A 19,450-nucleotide genomic window follows, 5' to 3' on the forward strand; every position below is an offset into this window, starting at 1 on the left:
CACCATGCCTAGCGCCTGGGAAGCGCTCAGTACGTCTTAGTTTTCTTCTTGGAGACGTTTTTTCACCTGTGTTTTCAAACAGCACATTGAACAGTACTGTAACATTCACATCTTGGTCCCTCGGCTGTTAAAACATTAGAAAAGACAGATTGGGTGAAAGTATAAAAGTCTACCATTTGGGCAGGTGCTGTTTTCCAAATCTTCTGTGAGCATCCCTTTCCTGGGCAGTGCGTCTCTTTCACTGTTAGGGTCCTGTGGCCCCTATGGCGGAGCTCCCTGCAAACAGCTGAGTCTTGCCTGGCATCCTGGTGCCATTGCTCTTGCCTGGTGTGGTCATGGACTGTGGTTTTTTTTTTTGGAGGGGGATGTAGTTTTGCTCTGTTGCCCAGGCTGGAGTGCAGCGGCATAATCTTGGCTCTCTGCACCCTCCACCTCCCGGGTTCAAGTGATTCTTCTGCCTCAGCCTCCTGAGTAGCTGGGACTACGGGCGCGTGGCACCACAACCAGCTAATTTTTGTATTTTTAGTAGAGATGGGGTTTCACCATATTGACCAGGTTGGTCTCGAACTCCTGACCTTGTGATCCGCCCGCCTCGGCCCCCTCCAAGTGTTGGGATTACAGGCGTGAGCCACTACGCCCGGCCATGGGTTGTGTTCAAAAATCTGATTTTAGGTATGACTCAGCATCTGTGTAAACTTATTCGTGATGGTTTTCTGAAGACTTTAGCTAGAGAAGTAACCCCTAAGTGTCCTGGGGACTCCTTCATCACGTGGATCGTACCTGGTCTCGTTGAAGACCGGGAAGAAGAGCTGCCTGAGATTCAGTGTAGTAAACCCACGGCACATCAGCACGACTGGTCAGATGAAAGGGAATGTCTCTGGAACATTTGGAGAGCCGGAATATCTCGCAGCCTGCTCTGCTCCCCACCGCTTAGAGAACAGACTCTAATGTACTTGCTTTGCATGGCTTGCAGGGCCTCTGTGACCTGCCCTGTCTCCAGACTTGATTGTGGGCCCCCTATTTCCCTGGTCCTGCGCTCCTGCATTCCCTTGTGGAAATACTTAGAGTGGGCCAAATGTGTGCCCGGCTTTGTTCCTACATCTAGGCTTTATCTCTGGCTTGGAATGCCTGTGCTTCCCTGTGCTGCCTGGACAATACTTAGTCATCTTTCACGATTTTAGTTCAAGGATTATGTCCTCTGTAAAGCCTTTTCTGGAGCCACCCAGGTAGAAATGACTATATTGTCTTTGTAAGTTAGTAATTATTTTGACTGTAAAGGACAAAAGACCTAGTAGTAGATAGTCAATAGAAAGTTATTTTTCTAGTCTATTAGGAAGCTGGAAACAGGTGGCCTCTCTGTAATTCTGTCTTTACCTCGTGATTACCAGATGGCTGCTGCAGCTCCAGATAACACATCTACATCCAAGGCAGAAAGAAAGGAGAAGGGGCAGGTCTAGGGATGTCTATCTTTTGCTTAATAGGGAAGCAAAAATGTTCTTGACAGATTCGAGTAGGCTTCTGCCCCCATCTCATTAACAGGCAGTGTGTCTCATAGCCACCTCTAATTGCAAGACAGGCTGAGAAAATAAATGTTTAGCTTTCCTAGAATCTGTGATATAGGTGGGGAATGAGAATGGGGTCAGAAATTGGTGCTTGGTCAGCCAGCCAACAGTATATGCCATATCTTTCTTCCGTGGCGCTTATGGAACTTGACTGTGCATCTTTGTTGACATTTTGGGTCCTTCTCTCTTCTGTGTCTTTGTAGCCCCCAGGTGACCTTGTGTGTTGAACGAGTAAATAGTTGGATCCCTTAGAATATTTTGTAATAGCAACTGATAGAAACCAGACTAACGCCGGGCGCGGTGGCTCAAGCCTGTAATCCCAGCACTTTGGGAGGCCGAGACGGGCGGATCACGAGGTCAGGAGATCGAGACCATCCTGGCTAACATGGTGAAACCCCGTCTCTACTAAAAATACAAAAAAAAAAACTAGCCGGGCGAGGTGGCGGGCGCCTGTAGTCCCAGCTACTCCGGAGGCTGAGGCAGGAGAATGGCGGGAACCCGGGAGGCGGAGCTTGCAGTGAGCTGAGATCCGGCCACTGCACTCCAGCCTGGGCGGCAGAGCGAGACTCCGTCTCAAAAAAAAAAAAAAAAAAAAAAAGAAACCAGACTAACTTAGGCAAAAATAATTTATGGCACGTGTACCTGGAAAGTTCAGGGAGGAATTCAGGTAGGGCTGGAGTCAGGGCTCAAACAACCTCATCAAAACTTGGTTTCTTTCCTTCTGAGCTCTGTCCTCTGCAGTGTTGGCTTTAGTTGCAGGCCCCAGGTGCTATCAGAGTGGCTCATCAGCTCCAGGCCTCACATCCTCTCACTACTGTGTCCAGAAAAAGAGAGCAGGTGCCTTTTAGTAACACCTGTAAAGGAACACTGCTTTCTTTCAGGGGGAGAATGTCCTTTTGTTTTTCACTGCCCCTCATGGAGTTATGTGCTCAGATTGAACTGAGTCCCCGCAAACCACATGGCTGCAAGGAGACCCTAAATAGTTCCCCTAAAGCAAAACCTAGGAATAGTTGGGCACAGGAGAAGAAGCAAGTGGATGTCAGGAGGCAACTGACAAGGCCACAATAGCAAGTGACACCCAAGGCCCACTCATCCCACCACACTGCTCCAGATCAAAAGTCCTGGTTTCGGTTTGTGACCTGTAATGCTTATGAGTCAAGAAAATGCATTGATGAGTAGCTGCCCTTCCCAAGTCAGAAAGCATACCTTGGAAAAGCACAGCCTTGAAGGGAGTGCACGCTTTATGAACTGCATGTTCTCTTCCTTGGAATTGTGACACTTTCTGATGCAGAAGGCTGGTTATATGCTTCCATTCTTACTAATAAATAGGCTGATGTTTTATATGAGACTAATTTTCACCCGTAGATAAAAATGTGCACACTGTAATGTGCTGGCCAGATTAGCTTTTCATGCCTTTCTCCTAAGTTTTTGCCATTTGAAAGTAGGGAGAATTAGGACAGATGTGATGTCCTTGCTCCATAATTGTTTTTTTTTTTTTTTGAGACAAAGTCTTGCTGTGTTGCCCAGGCTGGAGTGCAGTGGTGCAGTCTAGGCTCACTGCAACCTCTGCCTCCCAGGTTCAAGCAATTCTCCTGCCTCAGCCTCCTGAGTAGCTGGGACTACATGTACATGCCACCATGCCCAGCTAATTTTTGTATTTTTAGTAGAGACAGGGTTTCACTATGTTGGCCAAGCGGGTCTCAAACCCCTGACCTTGTGATCTGCCCGCCTTGGCCTCCCAAAGTACTGGGATTGCAGGTGTGAGCCACTGTGCCTGGCCTCCGTAATTCTTTAGCCTCCAGCACTTTTCTTTTTCTTGTCAAAGCAAGATCTTTTTTCTCCCAATATATGCTGTGGGCCATACTTCTGGAACAGACTGTATGCCACTTCCTCCTCTAAGACTGTCATGATGATGTGTGAGGGATACTGATGTGTACGCATCTCTGTAGGTTTCAGAAAGGAAGGATAGTAACTAAAATGCATTGACATATTTATGCCAAGTGCCAATAAACCCCCTTCGTGTAAAATTGGAAAAGCCACTGGCTTTTGTTTAGTAGTCTTATATTCCCATCCCACATTCTGCAGTTAGTTGTGTGACTTTGAACGATTTAACTTCCTCTTCTTGGACTGAGGTTGATGAGACATACCTCCCATGCATGGATCAAATGAAATGTTTGGGAAAGTGTTTTATAAGCGGAAAAACTCTTTGCAGACATGAATTCTTACAGAAGTTTCCGGGAATTTTCCTCTAATTAGATGTCACCTTACCATTCCCTGTCAGTTTGTACTTTTGCTTGTACATGTTAAATTAAATCAAATGAATTAGGTCCATCACTCCCTCAAGAAATGCAGATATGTAGCTATTTAGTTAGTTTTTTAAATTCCCGGATCGGGCGCAGTGGCTCACGCCTGTAATGCCAGCACTTTGGGAGGCTGAGGCAGGTGGATTGCCTGAGCTCAGGAGTTCGAGACCAGCCTGGCCAACATAGCAGAACCCCATCTCTTCCAAAAATACAAAAAATTAGTCGGATGGGGTAGCGCGTGCCTGGAGTCCCAGCTGTTTGGGCGGCCGAGGGACCAGAATTGCTTGAACCCAGGAGGCGGAGGTTGCAGTGAGCAGAGATCACACCACTGCACTCCAGCCTGGGTGACGGTGCGAGACTCTCTCTCTCTCTTTGTCTCTCAAAAAAGAACAAGTTCAGGTAACCAGAGTGAAGGGAAAATAACAGTGGGATAGAAAATTAAAGTGACAAGTTCTGTTAGTACCTGGAATTTATAATGTCCAACAAAATGGCTGGAGATGGGAGAGAGCACGATTCTGAGGTAACTGACAAGAAGGAAGCGTGATTGGCTACAAGAGCCTCTCTCTCTCAAGAATAGGCATGTATCAGTCACACTGGGGAAATGCATCTTTTCCCAGCAATGAGGTGGGAAACCCCTTTAGTGGATTATCTCAAAGAGAACATTCTGATGTTTCGAGTAACATGCTCAGCAACATCCCCACGAAGATCTGGGCAAGTGTCTGACGTTGTTTTGCTGTTAGCATTCAGTAACGCACACTGAGGGCATGGGGCCGGAGCACCAGGGGATGAAGGCAGCTCTCCCAGAGAACACAGCAGTGTGGCCTGCTGTTGCCTGGCTTGCGTTAGCCCCCCTGTTGCCAGCATCTAGGATAACAGGCGGGCCGCTGTGCATCACACACTCCTTCATGAATGCCATTTCTCATAAGTGAGCTTTTGGCAGGAGGTGGGCAACAGATAATCCAGGGTCACGTTCTCAGGCGTCAGGAAGAGCTGGTAGGTGTCTGCTGACGCCAAGCGAGGGGAGCAGGCCCGTGCTGTTGGTGCCCTCAGCACCTGGTCCATGGCAGGCCTGCAGTGAATCTGTGTACAGTGGTTAAATGTCCACATCACATGTAGGGTTGTCCCCCTTTTCCTAAATCCTTGTTTCTCATCTCCACCTGAAGGGAAGCCTGGGCACTTCCTGGGTACTTCCTTAGGAAAAAAGTCTGGGACTATCTTCATATATCAACCAAACACTTCAACATCCTATGCCTGGAAACCTGAATTTTACCAGTGTAATTAAAAAAAAATTGGGGCTGGGTGCGGTGGTTCATAATTGTAGTTCCGGCACTTTGGGAGGCCGAGGTGGGCAGATCACTGGAGGTTAGGAGTTTGAGACCAGCCTGGCCAACATGGCGAAACCCCATCTCTACTAAAAATACAAAAATTAGCCGGGCGTGGTAGTGGGTGCCTGTAGTCCCAGCTACTTGGGAGGCTGAGGCAAGAGAATCACTGGAACCCAGGAGGTGGAGGTTGCAGTGAGCCAAGATCATGCCATTGTACTCCAGCCTGGGCGACAAGAGCGAGACTCCAGCTTAAAAAAAAAAAAAAAAAAAAAAAGAATTTAAGTCAGGCATTGCAGGTCAACCCCTATGACATAAGAAGAGCTCAGGAATATGTGCACCTGAAGACTAAAGCTCCTGTTAGTGTTACAGGATAAGTTATTTGAAAAATGTCTACATTGGTGAGTAAATTATCAGACCTGCTATATAGAATTGTTAAATGTAAACGAATTTACTGCTGGGGATGGCTCATAATTATGACTTTGGTTTTAGAATAGATGATCAGAGCCATTTTCTTTTCCCTTGAGGCCTTTCTTAGTATTTGACAATAAAACTATTTTAGCAATTTACAGGAAAATACTTACTTGTTCTCTGTAGCATGGGAGCATGAACTAGGCTCACCCAAAGATGGTTTCAAGTAATTATGATGCAGGTAATGAAAAAGGAGCCAAAGTACATCCCTATTTTAATTCTATTCCAAAATTCGATTGATCAAATATTTATTGAGTGTCTAAGATGCACTTTTGGCCCAAGGCTAATTGCGAGGAGACGGTAGTGGCCAAGCGTGATCTCATCTGCCAGGAGGCGGCCGAGCCCACATCCTGTTACTGTTGCCCAGAGTTAAAGCAGAGGATGGTTCTGATAGAACTATACGCGATCTTTTTTCCTTCCTTATGGAATTCTCTGCAAAAACGATAAAGTGTGTACACAGTAGCCAACAGTAGACTGTCACGCCCCTAGTAAGCATGTAGATGATGAACACACTGTAAGTCCTGGATTATTATTAAGGAAGTGGAATAGAGTTTCAGTGCCATTTCCAGTTAACCAGTGAGTCTTTAATTTGGGGGCAGTGATGGGCGAGTGGGATTCATTGAGTATTTTCTTTTCTGAGAGCTAACGTTGAGCTCCCATACATGGTCTGGCGGCCAAGCCATAACCTTCCTCAAGAATTTCTTAAACCAGAGCTGTTTGGCGCTGATAAGAAACGTATAGCAGCATTCAGGAGGGGAGCGGCTGGCCCCACCTTGCTGCTACAGCTGGCGCGGTCGCCCCTTCCAGCTCGCTCAGTTACTCCGGACTCGGAGCAAGCAGCCTCCACGCTGTCACACACACAAGGCACTAGAGGCCAGCTGTAGTCCCCACCCGTCTCTTCTTAGATACGCTTCCCTGTGAATAAGGTTGATGAATTAAAAACCAGGAAACAAAAGGTGAGTGGTTTTTGGCTGTCATTCCTCTTGACCAGTTTGTCTGGCGTCACTTTCCTGATCAGCACTCTGCGATGCTTTGCACGGCCCGATGGCTGCTGCTCCTGAGGGAAGTCAGGTTTTTATGGTGTCAGCAGTTTCCAAATGGACTCTGTCAAAATCATCCTTGTCTTGGACACTTTATCCCTAGACTTCTGCTTTACTGTTGGCAGCTTCATAGGCCAAGTACGATTTTATTAGTTCTGCAGCTAGAGACAGATAAGGCCCTGGTGCCCCTGTCCTCAGCAGGCTCACAGCTGAGTGGAAACAGATACAGAATGAAATGGTTCTGATCCTCTATGATAAAGGCATAATGAAGGGCACACACAAAGTGAAGGGAGCTGAGGGGCATGTGCTGGGTGTGCCCTTGGTCTGGAGGGCACGGGGTGAGCACCATCTCCTGCCATGAGTCACTGAGGGTGGTGGGAGAGAACCACGCACATGGCAGGCTCCCCAGGGCTAGGATGAGGGTCTCTGGCGGGGATTGTCTGCTGAGTGCTGTAGGCATGCTTTGCACAGGGCAGGATGGAACAAGGCACCTGAGGTCCCTCCTCACTGAGAGAGGTGGTGATTTTGTGGATTCGGTAAGGCAGTTGTTATTACATAGTATAGGTTAGGGTGCACTGTGGCAGAAAAATCAACCCTGAAGTCTTCATGATTTACTGTAACAACAGTTTCTGCCTCACTCACACAAGTTTGATGCAGGTTGGGCGGCTCTCCAGGGCAGCTGAGCTTTGGGAGGTTGCTGTGTGCTCCAGGCTGCATCTGTCTGGTGCTCCACCTTCTCAATGTCCAGCCTCCAGGATCGCCATGGCCGTGTGGCCGAAGGCGAGAGCTGGGGGCTGGCCCATCGCTCTAGAGGGTGTGTCTCACAGAGGCCTCGGTGGCTCCCACTCACAACCTACTGGCCAGAGCTCCTCAGGTGGCCTCACCTTCCTGCAGAGGCCAGGAGGCGGGGGGTGGGGAGCCCGTAGATTCATCACAATCAGTGTCACTATCCGTCTTCCTATTTTCCCACCTCCACCCCTCGTCCTTTCTGTCTGACGTCCAGGAGTGTTCCAGATCCTAACCACCGTCTTCCCAAACTGGTCACAAGGGTGACAGCACCTTCTAGTGCTATGGTTTAAGAGCATAGTGTCACCTATTGTTATTGCTTTCAGCCATGGGGGAGTTGGAGGATTTGGGGCAATATACTTGGTCCCTCCTGTGTGAATTTCCTTATTGATGACATGGAGACAATAGTAGTAGTACCCAAACTAAGAAGGTGGTTGTGATGTTTCAGTGAGATAATACATATGCAGTGGTTAGCACAGTGCCTGATCACACTCAGGCTCCATGGATTGGTACATTTATCTTAATGCTAGCTGGATGAATTCGAGCATGAGTATAGATTGGCAGACATCCATGGCTGGGATGCTGTGGGAAGCAATGTCAGATGCAGATGCTGCTGCTGGAGAGGCAGTCATGCATGCGAGTAGAGCAGAGGGTGCTGTTGACCTTCTCATGGGTGCCATCTCTTCCCATGGGTCAGGGTCTGGCTGCCACTTGCTGCAGGCAGGTCCCTCGGGAAAGGGAGAGGCAAAGAGAGAAGAGCCATTCTGGGCCGAGCAGTGGGCCCCGTGCTAGGAGTCTTTAGCTGGATCCTCCCCACGGGTCCACGGGGAAGGTGGTGGCCCCACCTGCACTTTATACACAAGGAACCTACATCTTAGAGACGTCAAGGCACGTGCCCAGAGGCACACAGCTGGTAAGTGTGCAGCGAGATTGCAAGCTGGCCTTTCTGATTCCAGACCACCCTCGGGCCCAGTTCAGGAGCCCCTAGTGGGAAGTGGCTGCTCCCCGAGTTCCAGGGAGCGATTTCCCCTCTCTGGGAGAGTGTTGAGTTACTCTTGCAACGCTTTCCTGCTCTGTCCTGCTGCCTCGGAGTGCTTTTCCTCCCTGCATTTATCTTCTTTCTGACCGATTTACTGTTTTTCTGACACATCATGTTTGGTTGTGTTTATTCTGAAACCAAGCTAACAAGACAGTTGAAGTATTTGTGTTCTGTTTGAAACAACAGGCATGTGAAACTGTTGAATCTCCCTGCCAGCCTCCGGCCACACAAAATGAAGAGCTTGCTGGGCCAGAACGTGTCGACCAAAAGTCCCTTCATCTATTCACCAATTATCGCACACAACCGTGGAGAGGAGCGGAACAAGAAAATAGGTAGGATGTTGATCCTGGCTTTCCCACCGTGCTATGCCACCTGATTTCCAATGGCTTCTCTAGATTTTTAGAACAGAATTTTGGGCCAGTTCATGCATGTGTGTGTGTGCGTGTATGTGTGGATGTGTGCACGCATACGTGTGTGTGCATGTGTGCATGCATGCGTGTGTGTGGATGTGTGCATGTGTGCATATGTGTGGGTGTGTGCATGTGTGGATGTGTGCATACATGCATATGTGTGTGTGCCTGTGTGCATACATGTGTGCTTGCATGCATATGTGTGTTTATGTGTATTTGTGAGTGTGCATGTGTGGATGTGTGCACACGTGTGTGTGTGTGTGTGTGTGTAGTCTGTCAAGGAAGTTTATTTGATTTGCTGCTTTTGGCAGGCAATTGCCCATAGATCTGATTTTTAAAAATCTATTTCATATAAGGTAATTTTGTGAAAGTTCTAGAAACCATAAAGACTTTTGTTAACTGAGACTTATGTGAACTACAGAAGAGTGATAATCGGATAATCGGAGATGTAGACTGATTTTCCAAGGGCTGAAGTGACTTTTGAATCATCAGAGAAAGATTCAGGGTTGGGTTGTGTTCAGGATTGAGTGGGGGATGAGGTCATTGTGTTCTGTTCGTTTGTGAACACAGGTGATCAGGGTAGCCAGTCCTGGGGTTCAGCTGTGCTGTGGGAGAGACTGGAAGTGGACAGTCTCTCCTGAGCTTTCCCGTGTCTGAGCTCTCGTCCCTCCTGCACCAGGGCGCAGCATGCACCGCCGGCCCTGTTTCTTGGTGTCCTTCCCGGAGCCCGGCTGTGGCGCCGAGCTCCCTGTCCCTTGCTGCCGGGGCCTCCGAGGAGTATGCGCGGAAGGCCCGCACGACCGTGGCACTCTGCGTTTGATATCCAGTGCTTTCTTCTCCTTCTGTTTCTTTATTTCTACTCTTAATTCCTTTAACTCCGATTTAGGAAAAAGGCATTCCAGCTCGTTTTTCCACCATGCTTTTCTTTCCAGGACAGAGGCTTCCTCTTGCACTCGCAAGCTCACCCACACCCCGAGTTACGGACTGCAGGCGCTCCCTGACCCCGCCCTGCCCACACCCTTCCCTCTCTGTCGGGCTTTTCATGCCGCCTCCTGCCACCATCACTCTGGTTTAGCCACAGCCACTCCTTTCGGGTCTTGGAAAGAAACAGGCTTGTTCCAGGCCCAGGGCTTTGGGGCTCGCTCTTTCCTCTGCCAGGAACTCGTCCCCTGCCCCTCTGTCATTGGCTCTCTTGTTGTCACATCCTTTTGGTCTCTGTTCACATGCCCCCTCCCTCAGAGGGGCATTTTCTGATCCCAGCGCCTCGCAGGCCACTCCTCCCGCCGTCTCTAGCGGCGCTGTCTGGGGTTCTCTTCCCAGCTTTTCTCCAGCTCAGATGCCACACTGGCCCGGGATTCTCTTCCCAGCTTTTCTCCAGCTCAGATCCACACTGGCCCATTGACGCTTTGCCCCGCAGTATCACCTGAAGCCAGAATTCTGTCAGGCTGTGTGCGGCTGCTGTCTCCCCAGCCCCTGGAGCAGTGACAGAAGAATGAATGAATGGATGGGGTACATATTATGAATCCCATTTTATAGATTTTATAGACAGGGAAACTGATTCTGGATGTTTAAGTGTCTTGTCCAAGAACTCACAGGGGAACCTAGATCTCACTATACATTTCCTGTTGCTGGCAGGGCATGGCAGAATTCAAGGCAGAAGGGACAATAAGAAGAGCATTACATGTAGCACGTGATCTTTTTTTTTTTTTTTTGTCTGAGACGGGGTCTAGCTCTGTCATCCAGGCTGGAGTGCAGTGGTGCAATTAGGGCTCACTGCCGCCTCAGCCTCCTGGGCTCAATTGATCCTCCTGCCTCAGCCTCCTGAGCTGGGGCCACAGGTGCACACTACCATACCCACCCATTTTTGTATTTTTTGTAGAGACGGGGTTTCGCCATGTTACCCAGGCTGGTCTCGAACTCCTGGGGTCAAGTGAATCGCCTGCCTCGGCCTCCTAGAGAGCTGGGGTTACAGGTGGGGACCTCTGCGTCCAGCCAGCACATTGTCTTGATGAGCATTTCTCGTATATTACTAGCTCTTAGCTTCTGTAAGGATCTCATAATAAACTCCATTAACAATTTGTAAATTATCTGAATGCCTTAAAAAATAAAGTGCTTCAGAAAAAATGAAGTTGTTTGCTAAGATAAAGGGCATAACTAGGGAAGGAGTACTCAAAGAACCTTGTGCTTTTAAAAATGGTCATCATTTATTTTATTAAAACGGTGCCATCCTATTTTGAGGCTATCATATGTTGCCTTACGGAGTTTCCAGTAGTTTTGGAAGATTTCATTTTTATTTCCCTTTTCAGATGAGGAAACAAACTCAGAGAAATGACTTTTAGAAGTAACTAAAAGTTACTCAGCTAGTTAGTGACAAGCTTGATTTCACATCATAGACCAAGTGTCCTGTTCCTGTTAGTACCCTCTGGTTTCCTCTCATGTGCATAAACGGTGTGGGAGAGACCTGTTACCTGGACCCCATAGTCATGCAGTTCATGCAGGCAAGACACAAACATGAGAAGTTGACTATCGAGACTAAATGTGAACAAAAGGTCTCTAAAAATGCACACCTGTCAGCAGGGATACATGGTTACTTACACGTTGAACTTGAATGAACAATAAACACTGGGCTAACTGGGAGCGGGGTGTGGGGTGAGGGCCCCGCAGACCCTGGGGAAGCCCTCTGGAGGCTCAGACGCAGCCTCCCTCGGAGGAGCCGTGTGGGCTTTGCAAGGAGCGACTCCAGCTGTTCTAGCTGGTCATTGTTAGAATGAGAAGAAAATAAAGAGACCTGGGGTCATGCCCTTGAAAAAGTGCAGCCAATTCTGAATTTTGGAAAATTTATGAAAACCTGAGTGCTAACTATATAGTCTACTGTAGAATTTGTGTGTATGCCTGTGTGTGTGTGTATGTGTGTGTATGTGTATGCGTGTGTGTGTATGTGTGTGTGTATGCATGTGTGTATGTGTTTATGCATGTATGTGTGCATGTGTGTGTATTGTGTGTATGCGTGTGTATGAGTGTGTGTATGCGTGTGTGTATGCATGTGTATGTGTTTATGGATGTATGTGTGTATGCGTGTGTATTGTGTGTATGCGTGTGTGCATGAGTGTGTGTATGTGTGTGTGTATGCATGTGTATGTGTTTATGCATGTATGTGTGCATGTGTGTGTATTGTGTGTATGCGTGTGTGTATGCATGTATGTGTGTATGCATATGTGTATGTGTTTATGGATGTATGTGTGCATGTGTGTGTATTGTGTGTATGCGTGTGTGTATGAGTGTGTGTATGCGTGTGTGTGTGTGTATGCATTTTTAAAATGCCATTTTTAGTCTATTGATTCTGAAAGACACCCCAACCTTGTCTCTCCTGACACTGCTTCTCTGCTCTGGAGAACACGAGGTGACAGGAAGCATAGGCGCTGGGTGGATGTGGTGCATGAACGGGCAGGGCCTGATGGCGGCCCCATATGATATACTCCAGCGTATGTTGCAGTAAGCAGGAGAGAGCTGTACAAATCCCGTCCTCGCTGTGTTTTGGGGACGTCGTTTTCTGGCCTCTTGTGGGAACTCCACCTTTCCTCTCTGGAGGGCGTCTTCTGAGCTCTGTGGGGATGGGTGGGCCACCCTCAGGGCTCCTCTGTCTCCCCTGGCCCGGGACTCGCTGTTTTATGAGTGCTGAGGCTCTTCCCCCGGGACCTTCTAGAGTCTCTGGCTGCTCTTTTCTGTTCTTTTTTTTTTTTTTTTGAGACGGAGTCTCGCTCTGTCGCCCAGGCTGGAGTGCAGTGGCCAGATCTCAGCTCACTGCAAGCTCCGCCTCCCGGGTCCACGCCATTCTCCTGCCTCAGCCTCCCAAGTAGCTGGGACTACAGGCGCCCGCCATCTCGCCCGGCTAATTTTTTGTATTTTTTAAGTGGAGACGGGGTTTCACTGTGTTAGCCAGGATGGTCTCGACCTCCTGACCTTGTGATCCGCCCGCCTCGGCCTCCCAAAGTGCTGGGATTACAGGCTTGAGCCACCGCGCCCGGCCTCTTTTCTGTTCTTATCAGGGTTGGTGATGAGCTATCTCCCCTACAGAACTTTTGAGGAAAGCTTCAGTCCTTTTGTTGAGAAAAACTTTTAGAGGTGATTTAGGAGACTGGAGGTGTGAGACTCCCCTTCTCAGGATGGGCCATGTGATTTGTAGGGCCCAATTCAAAATGCAAACACAGGGCCTTTGTTCAAATATCACTAAGAATTTGAAGACAACAACAGCAGAGCGTCAAACCAGATGCCAGGGCGCAGGGCCCTGTGCCACTGATGGCATGGATCACAAGCCCTGCCTCTCTGCTTTTCCTTTTCAATCTTAAGAAGTTGTTGGCCGAGTGTGGTGGCCCACGCCTGTAATCCCAGCACTTTGGGAGGCTGAGGCAGGTGGATTGCTTGAGCCCAGGAGTTCAAGACTACCCTGGTCAACATGGCAAAACCCCATCTCTACACAGAATATGAAAAATTAGCCAGGCCTGGTGGCAGGCACCTGTGGTCCAAGCTACTTGGGAGGCTGAGGTGGGAGAATCACCTGAGCCCAGAAGGTTGAGGCTATAGTGAGCCAAGACTGCACCACTGCACTCCAGCCTGAGTGACAGAGCAAGACCCTGTCTCAAAAAACAAATAAAAAGACATTGTCGAGCATTCTTTTTATGAAAATTACAGTCTGTATTTGTTGAAGAGGGCTTAAGCAAACATCATCCAGTGATTCTTAAAACTATTTGATGCTGATGCTGCAGGCATCATTATACTCCCTATTTGCAGATAAGAAAATTAAGACTGAACGAATGTAAGTACTTGCTCCAGGTCAGAAAGTTTGTCAGTGACAGCCCCCAGGCGCCATGCCAGGTTGCAGGACTCGATGCCCAGGGCCTTTTCCCTTTATAATATGGCTTCTCACCATAGTAAGAAGTACCTGCTCATCTGGGCTGAGGACGAATTCAGTGGATGATGTAGGATTTTTTTCTGAGATATAACGCTTGTGTGGTAGGAAAGTGTAATTTATATCCCATGGCTTCTAATATCTTTTTGGCAGTGTACTGATCAGTGAGTGCTTGCCCAGAGGCTTGACAGATCCCATAACTTTAACCTAAATTTCCAGTCTCTCTCAATGAACCTTGGTGTATAACTGGGGGAGGTATCATCACAGCAGGTGGCATCGGGTCTTAGAGATGCAGAAACTCTTGAGGGCAGCGTTTGAGACCATTTTCCACTTTAACTGGGAATAGTTCCCGAGTCTTTGTGTGTTGGCTGGTGTGGCCATCATCTGAGCTACATCCATGCGAAGATGGCTGCAACAGCAGCCTCAGTGTGAGTGTGTTGGCTTGAAGGCCTTCTGTCATTTGTGATAGGTCTTTGTGGTGCTGCCAGGCTTGGTGCCAAGGTCAACTGCTGACCCAGAGGCAGCGTGGTGGCCTGGAGAGGCTGTGGCTGTCAGGTGGACTTGGGCTGCAGCCTGGCCCTGCAGCTCCCCGCTGTGTGACTGTGGACAACTGATCCCGCCTGTGTGGTCTGCAGTCATGCCCTCTGTGGAATAGGGACATTAGAAGCTGACACGGAGGGTGGTTCTGAGGATCAAGGGAGATAATGTTTCTAAAGTCCCTGGCAGCGATTCAGTAACATTTTTGGTAGCAGTTATATGCCCTGTGCTACGTGCTGGGGATGCACTGATAAATCAGGAGTCTTTCCCGCCATGTGGGTCCATACAGTGTAGCAGAAAGAGACGAACTTGTCAATAAACGCTACCACCCGATGCTGTGGGTCCACAGATGACAGCATGCACAGTGTGTCCCACAACAGGGAGGGCAGGGCCTGAGACGAGGGCGTTTCAGAGACGTTAATTCTTGTGCCTTCCCACTACTTCTGGGACAAAATAGTGAGGAAGGGCCGCCACCGTGTGCTTTGACATGCTGAGGGTGGAAAGGGGTTATCTCCTTCTTTCAGCAAAAATCACTTTTCAGGCTGGGCGTGGTGGCTCATGCCTGTAATTCCAGTATTCTGGGAGGCCAAGGTGGGGGGATTAGTTGAGGTGAGGAGTTTGAGACCAGCCTGGCCAACATGGCGAAACCCTGTCTGTACTAAAAATCCAAAAAAAATTAGCCAGGCATGGTGGCGCACACCTGTAGTCCCAGCTACTTTGGAGGCTGAGGCAGGAGACTTGCTTGAACCCGGGAGGTGAAAGTTGCAGTAAGCCGAGATCACACCACTGCACTCCAACCTGGGTACAGAGTGATACTCCGTCTCAAAAAAAAAGAAAAAAAAAAGAAAAAAAAATAAATTTTTATGTAATCAACGATTTATCTTAGATTTACCCTTTAGTAGACATGAACTGTCTAAGTGTACGTTATTTTTTCAGTACCCTAGAAAATGATTTTTTAAATGGCTTATCATCATCATCATCATCATGACCATGATAAGGCAAGCAATTTCTTAATTGCCAGGCGTTAGCCACTTGTTTAAAGAGAGTGACCTTCTTCATTTGTGGTGAGGAGTGGGCCGGGATGCTGACCATCAGTGGCCCCGGGCAGGCTGGGTGAGGCCGGGGGCAGGTGGCGTGGGAGCATGTTGTGCTCTGGCCACTGACTTATATGAATGAGGGGGGCAGGTGAGTCCCCCACCATTGAAGGTCCTCAGAAGCTGGTGGGCCTAGAAAGTGGGGGGCATGGAAGCTGGGATGAGGGAAGGACAAGACCTGAGTTTCCGGAGTCCTGAGAGGTGAAACAGTAGGCTGAAAAGAGCGTAGGTTTTGGAGCCAGACAGACTGGGGTTCAAATCTCAGTTCTCTTGCTTCTCAGGACCATAGGACGGGCAGGCGGGCCAGCCTGTCAGGGGGGTTCTCCTTTTTTGCAGAACGGGCATAACATTTGTGTTGCTGACATAGACTGTACCATTCACTGCATTGTCCAGAGGCTCTGATGAGTACATGGTGATGCAAGCATTAGGGGAGCTGTTAGCTCACCAGGTGAACACTGTATTAATTCATGCAATGTCAACATGCCAGCTCTGGGTCAGATGTCATAGGTGTGGTGAAGTCAGTCCTCATCTCTTTGCAGGGTGCTTGGTGCGGAGTGTGTGGGAAAAGCTGTGTCTTGAGAACATGCTTATGAAAGCTCTGTGAAAGTTGAATAATTCTGGTCAACAGACTTTCTCATCTGCTAGAGAAAAAGCCCTCCACCGCCCTGTTAGCCACCCATGTCTGCTTGGGATGCCTCTGAGTTCGGAGGCCTGAATCCAGCAGCTTCTCTCGCTTGCTGTGTGGTTCCTGGGCCAATTTATTACCCTGTTTGGACCTTGAGTGTTTGCCTTGCAGTGATAGGGGTTATCATACCTATCTCAGGAGGTCCTTATGCTGAGTAATGAGATAACTTGTGTGGAAGTGCCTCACACCTAACATATGCCTGCCACCTGTTGATTGATTCTGAAATTCCTTCGGGTTTGCCTAAGAGAAGATTGTAAAGGGAAGAGGGGTTGATGGAAATTGGGACAGATGCTGAATTAGCTTTCTGTTGCTTTGTAACAAATGACCACAGACTCAGTAGCTTAAAACAACACAAATCTACTTCCTCATGATTTGTGTGGGCTTCGGCTGGGTCCTCTGCTCGGGGATTCACAGGACTGAAATCCAAGTGTCATCTGGGACTGTGTCCTCATCTGGAGGCTCAACTAAGGGAAGGGCCTGCTTTCACGACTCCTCAGGTGGTTCTTCATTTATTTCCCGTGGTCCCTGTTCTCTCGCCGGCTGTCTGCTGGTGCAGCTCTGAGTTCCCCGCTGTCTGCTGGTGCTGCTCTCAGCTCCCAGCTGTCTGCTGGTGCTGCTGTCAGCTCCTAGAGACTGCTCTTAGGCCCTTGCCGTGTGGTCCCCTCCACAGGCACTCTAGGAAAGGCCATGGTCTCCTGTGAGGTCCCACCTGATTAGAACAAGTCCATCCAGGACAACCTTCCTTTTGATTAACTCGGAGTCAACTGATTGGGGTCCCAATCACATCTGCAAAATCTTTCCACCTTTGTTTTACAATACAGCCTAATCATCATATTCACACTGGAAGTGGGGATTACACCGTGCATGCACACCAGGTTGTGCACACCAAGGCTGGGGGTTTTGGAGGTCATCAGAACTCTGCCCCTGCACAGGTACTGAACTGCAGTTGACCTGGGAGTGGGTGGGGAGGAGAAGCCCCTCTGCCCCCCCACAATCTTAGGGGAATAGAGCAAATCACACTCCGTATTACTCACAAGTGACCCCAGTGCCATCTTCCTGTGTTGCCAGCCTCTGGGCCCCGTGAAGCGCGGTGTGCCTTATGGCTCTGTACCAAGAACAGTGCCATCTGGACAGATGCTGGCATGAATACAGCACGCTGAAGGTGGCGACAAGCGCCATTCATGTGGCATCAGAGCGCTAGTGACCGCTGCCTTGCTTTGTTTCAGAGAAAGCCGGTGGGAAAAGCAGCTTGACTCACCCATCTCAAGATAATCATAGAGCCTGCTGCCTCGTTGAGAATATAAATTGCCGGAGGAATAATTGGAAACCATGTGGAAAGTGAAAAATTGCCAACGAATACATGGATTTGTTGACGTGTGTGTGTGTATTTTCTAGATTTCCAGTGGGTTCAAGGAGATGTGTGTGAAGTTCAGCTGATGGTGTATAACCCAATGCCGTTTGAACTTCGGGTTGAAAACATGGTATGTATCACCCATCATTTGATCTTTTTGGGCTAACACACAAACTTCTCATTAAAGCAGGTTTTTACTTAATGTCTGAGGCACACATCTTATGATATGTGTCTCTTTTTATGTTTGTTTTGTCAAAGCATATAAGCTTATTGTGAATGAAGACCGTGTTTTGTTATTCCTGTGTCTTTAGGCTTGATTCTCAACACATATTTGAACCTACAAAGAAACCTCTGATTTGAACACACACTGAGCTTAGCTGATTGGGTATAAGATGTGAAATAATCATTTTGAAGCTTACATGAGATGAGTTGAGGTTGCAAAGTCCATGTTCTGCCTGCTACTCAATGATATCAGCATTATTTTATCGCTGCAAGATGATAAGATGATCAAGGCCCTGGGGAAGAACAAGCTGTGGAACGGAAGGATAAATGACCACACCACCATCATCAGCTTTCTCTTGTTTTGAAATCCTGATATTCCATTTCTATGCTTTGTGTAGGGTGTGAAAGATTCACTTTGTAATCTCTTCTGTTGGAAATGCTTACCCAATTCTCTAGTCAGGGGGAAGGAGATTTGTACTGGCCCTCTAAGCTGATTCTATGTTTTCAGAACAGACCCTCCCCACACCAATGTAGGTTCCATCCCTCGAGTCTTCTCGGCATTGCTGTGTGGTGCTGCTGTGTAACTTTTCAGCAGCACGCAAAGGATGATGCTGCGAGAGTGGACATTGTCTTTTAGAGTTTTATGATTGGTGTTCAGGGTAAGAGGCAGGCTCTTCATGCAGATATTTCGCTGAGTGCTCTTGCCACGCGTCAGGCCCCAGGCAAGGCCCTGAGGGGACAGAGATGGTCAGGCCCTGGTCCCTGCTGCAACTGTGATCAAGGCTCTGTTGGGGTGCACGAGATGTTGCAGGCCTGATGTGGAGGGGAGTCTGCCTGGCCCTGGAGAGTCAGGGAAGGGTTCCTGGGACAGATGTGACAGTCTGGCTGTGAGTACAGGCTGAGTTGCAGCTTGCAACTCCTGGAAGTTCCTGGAGGCTCAGCTGGATGTTCAGCTTGTAGTCTTGAGGTGCACTTGGGAGGAGTGCTTCTCCTCCTATTGGGTGAGGAATGACCTGCAGTAGAATTTGGCTCAGGCCTTTCCTGTGGCTTTCTGTCTCAGCCTTAGTAGGGAGAAGCAGTTTAGAGAATTTTTCCCAAAGTGGTTAAAGTATCAAATGCCTGCTGCTCTTTCTTACACATTTTTTGTTTTTTTTTTTTTTTGGTCTTAAAATGTAGCTTTCATTTTTATCTGGTTTAAAAACAATATGTGCTTATTATAACAAATGAGGAAGAGCAGGGAATAAAATAAAAAGTACCACATGGAGATAGCCCACAACTCATGGGCAAAGTTTTAAAAATTAAATTAGGAAGTATTTTAAACATACCAAATGTTACAGGGAATACTACACACGCACATATCCACCATTCACATTTAAAAAATGTTCACAGTTGGCCATATTGCTTTAGCTATTTTCAAAGGAAATAAATGCCAATATATTTGCCTAGAGACAATTGGCTCCTCGGCTTCCACCCTTGCCTGCTACATCTGTTCCACACATAGATCATTTCACACCTTGGCTCCAAGTCTAGGCACTAAGTGTACTCACTGCCGAGAGAGTGGCTTTGCTTCTGGGTTTTCTGTAGACGGAGTTAGGAAAAGTCTGTATGCATGTACACATACATGAGAACGCACATATATATCTGAGCCCATATGCCTACATATATGTACACGTGTATATCCCTGCATCTGCACCATAGACATGCATGTAGCATCTGCCCTTG

The 19,450-nt window shown here is 48.2% G+C and overlaps 1 protein-coding gene across 3 annotated transcripts in view; it reads left to right on the forward strand.

Annotated features, from left to right (window-relative positions):
- Positions 1 to 19,450, forward strand: part of TRAPPC9 (trafficking protein particle complex 9) — a 735,254-nt gene that overhangs the window by 148,914 nt on the left and 566,890 nt on the right. For all 3 annotated transcript variants that reach the window (XM_030937644.1, XM_030937642.1, XM_030937643.1), the window contains 2 exons: positions 8,710 to 8,855; positions 17,551 to 17,636. In XM_030937644.1, the coding sequence (XP_030793504.1) occupies positions 8,710 to 8,855; positions 17,551 to 17,636 (232 nt within the window). The remainder of the gene's footprint in view (positions 1 to 8,709; positions 8,856 to 17,550; positions 17,637 to 19,450) is intronic.

The sequence above is a fragment of the Rhinopithecus roxellana genome, chromosome 9 (assembly GCF_007565055.1).
Source record: "Rhinopithecus roxellana isolate Shanxi Qingling chromosome 9, ASM756505v1, whole genome shotgun sequence".
NCBI classification, from domain to species: Eukaryota; Metazoa; Chordata; class Mammalia; order Primates; family Cercopithecidae; genus Rhinopithecus; species Rhinopithecus roxellana.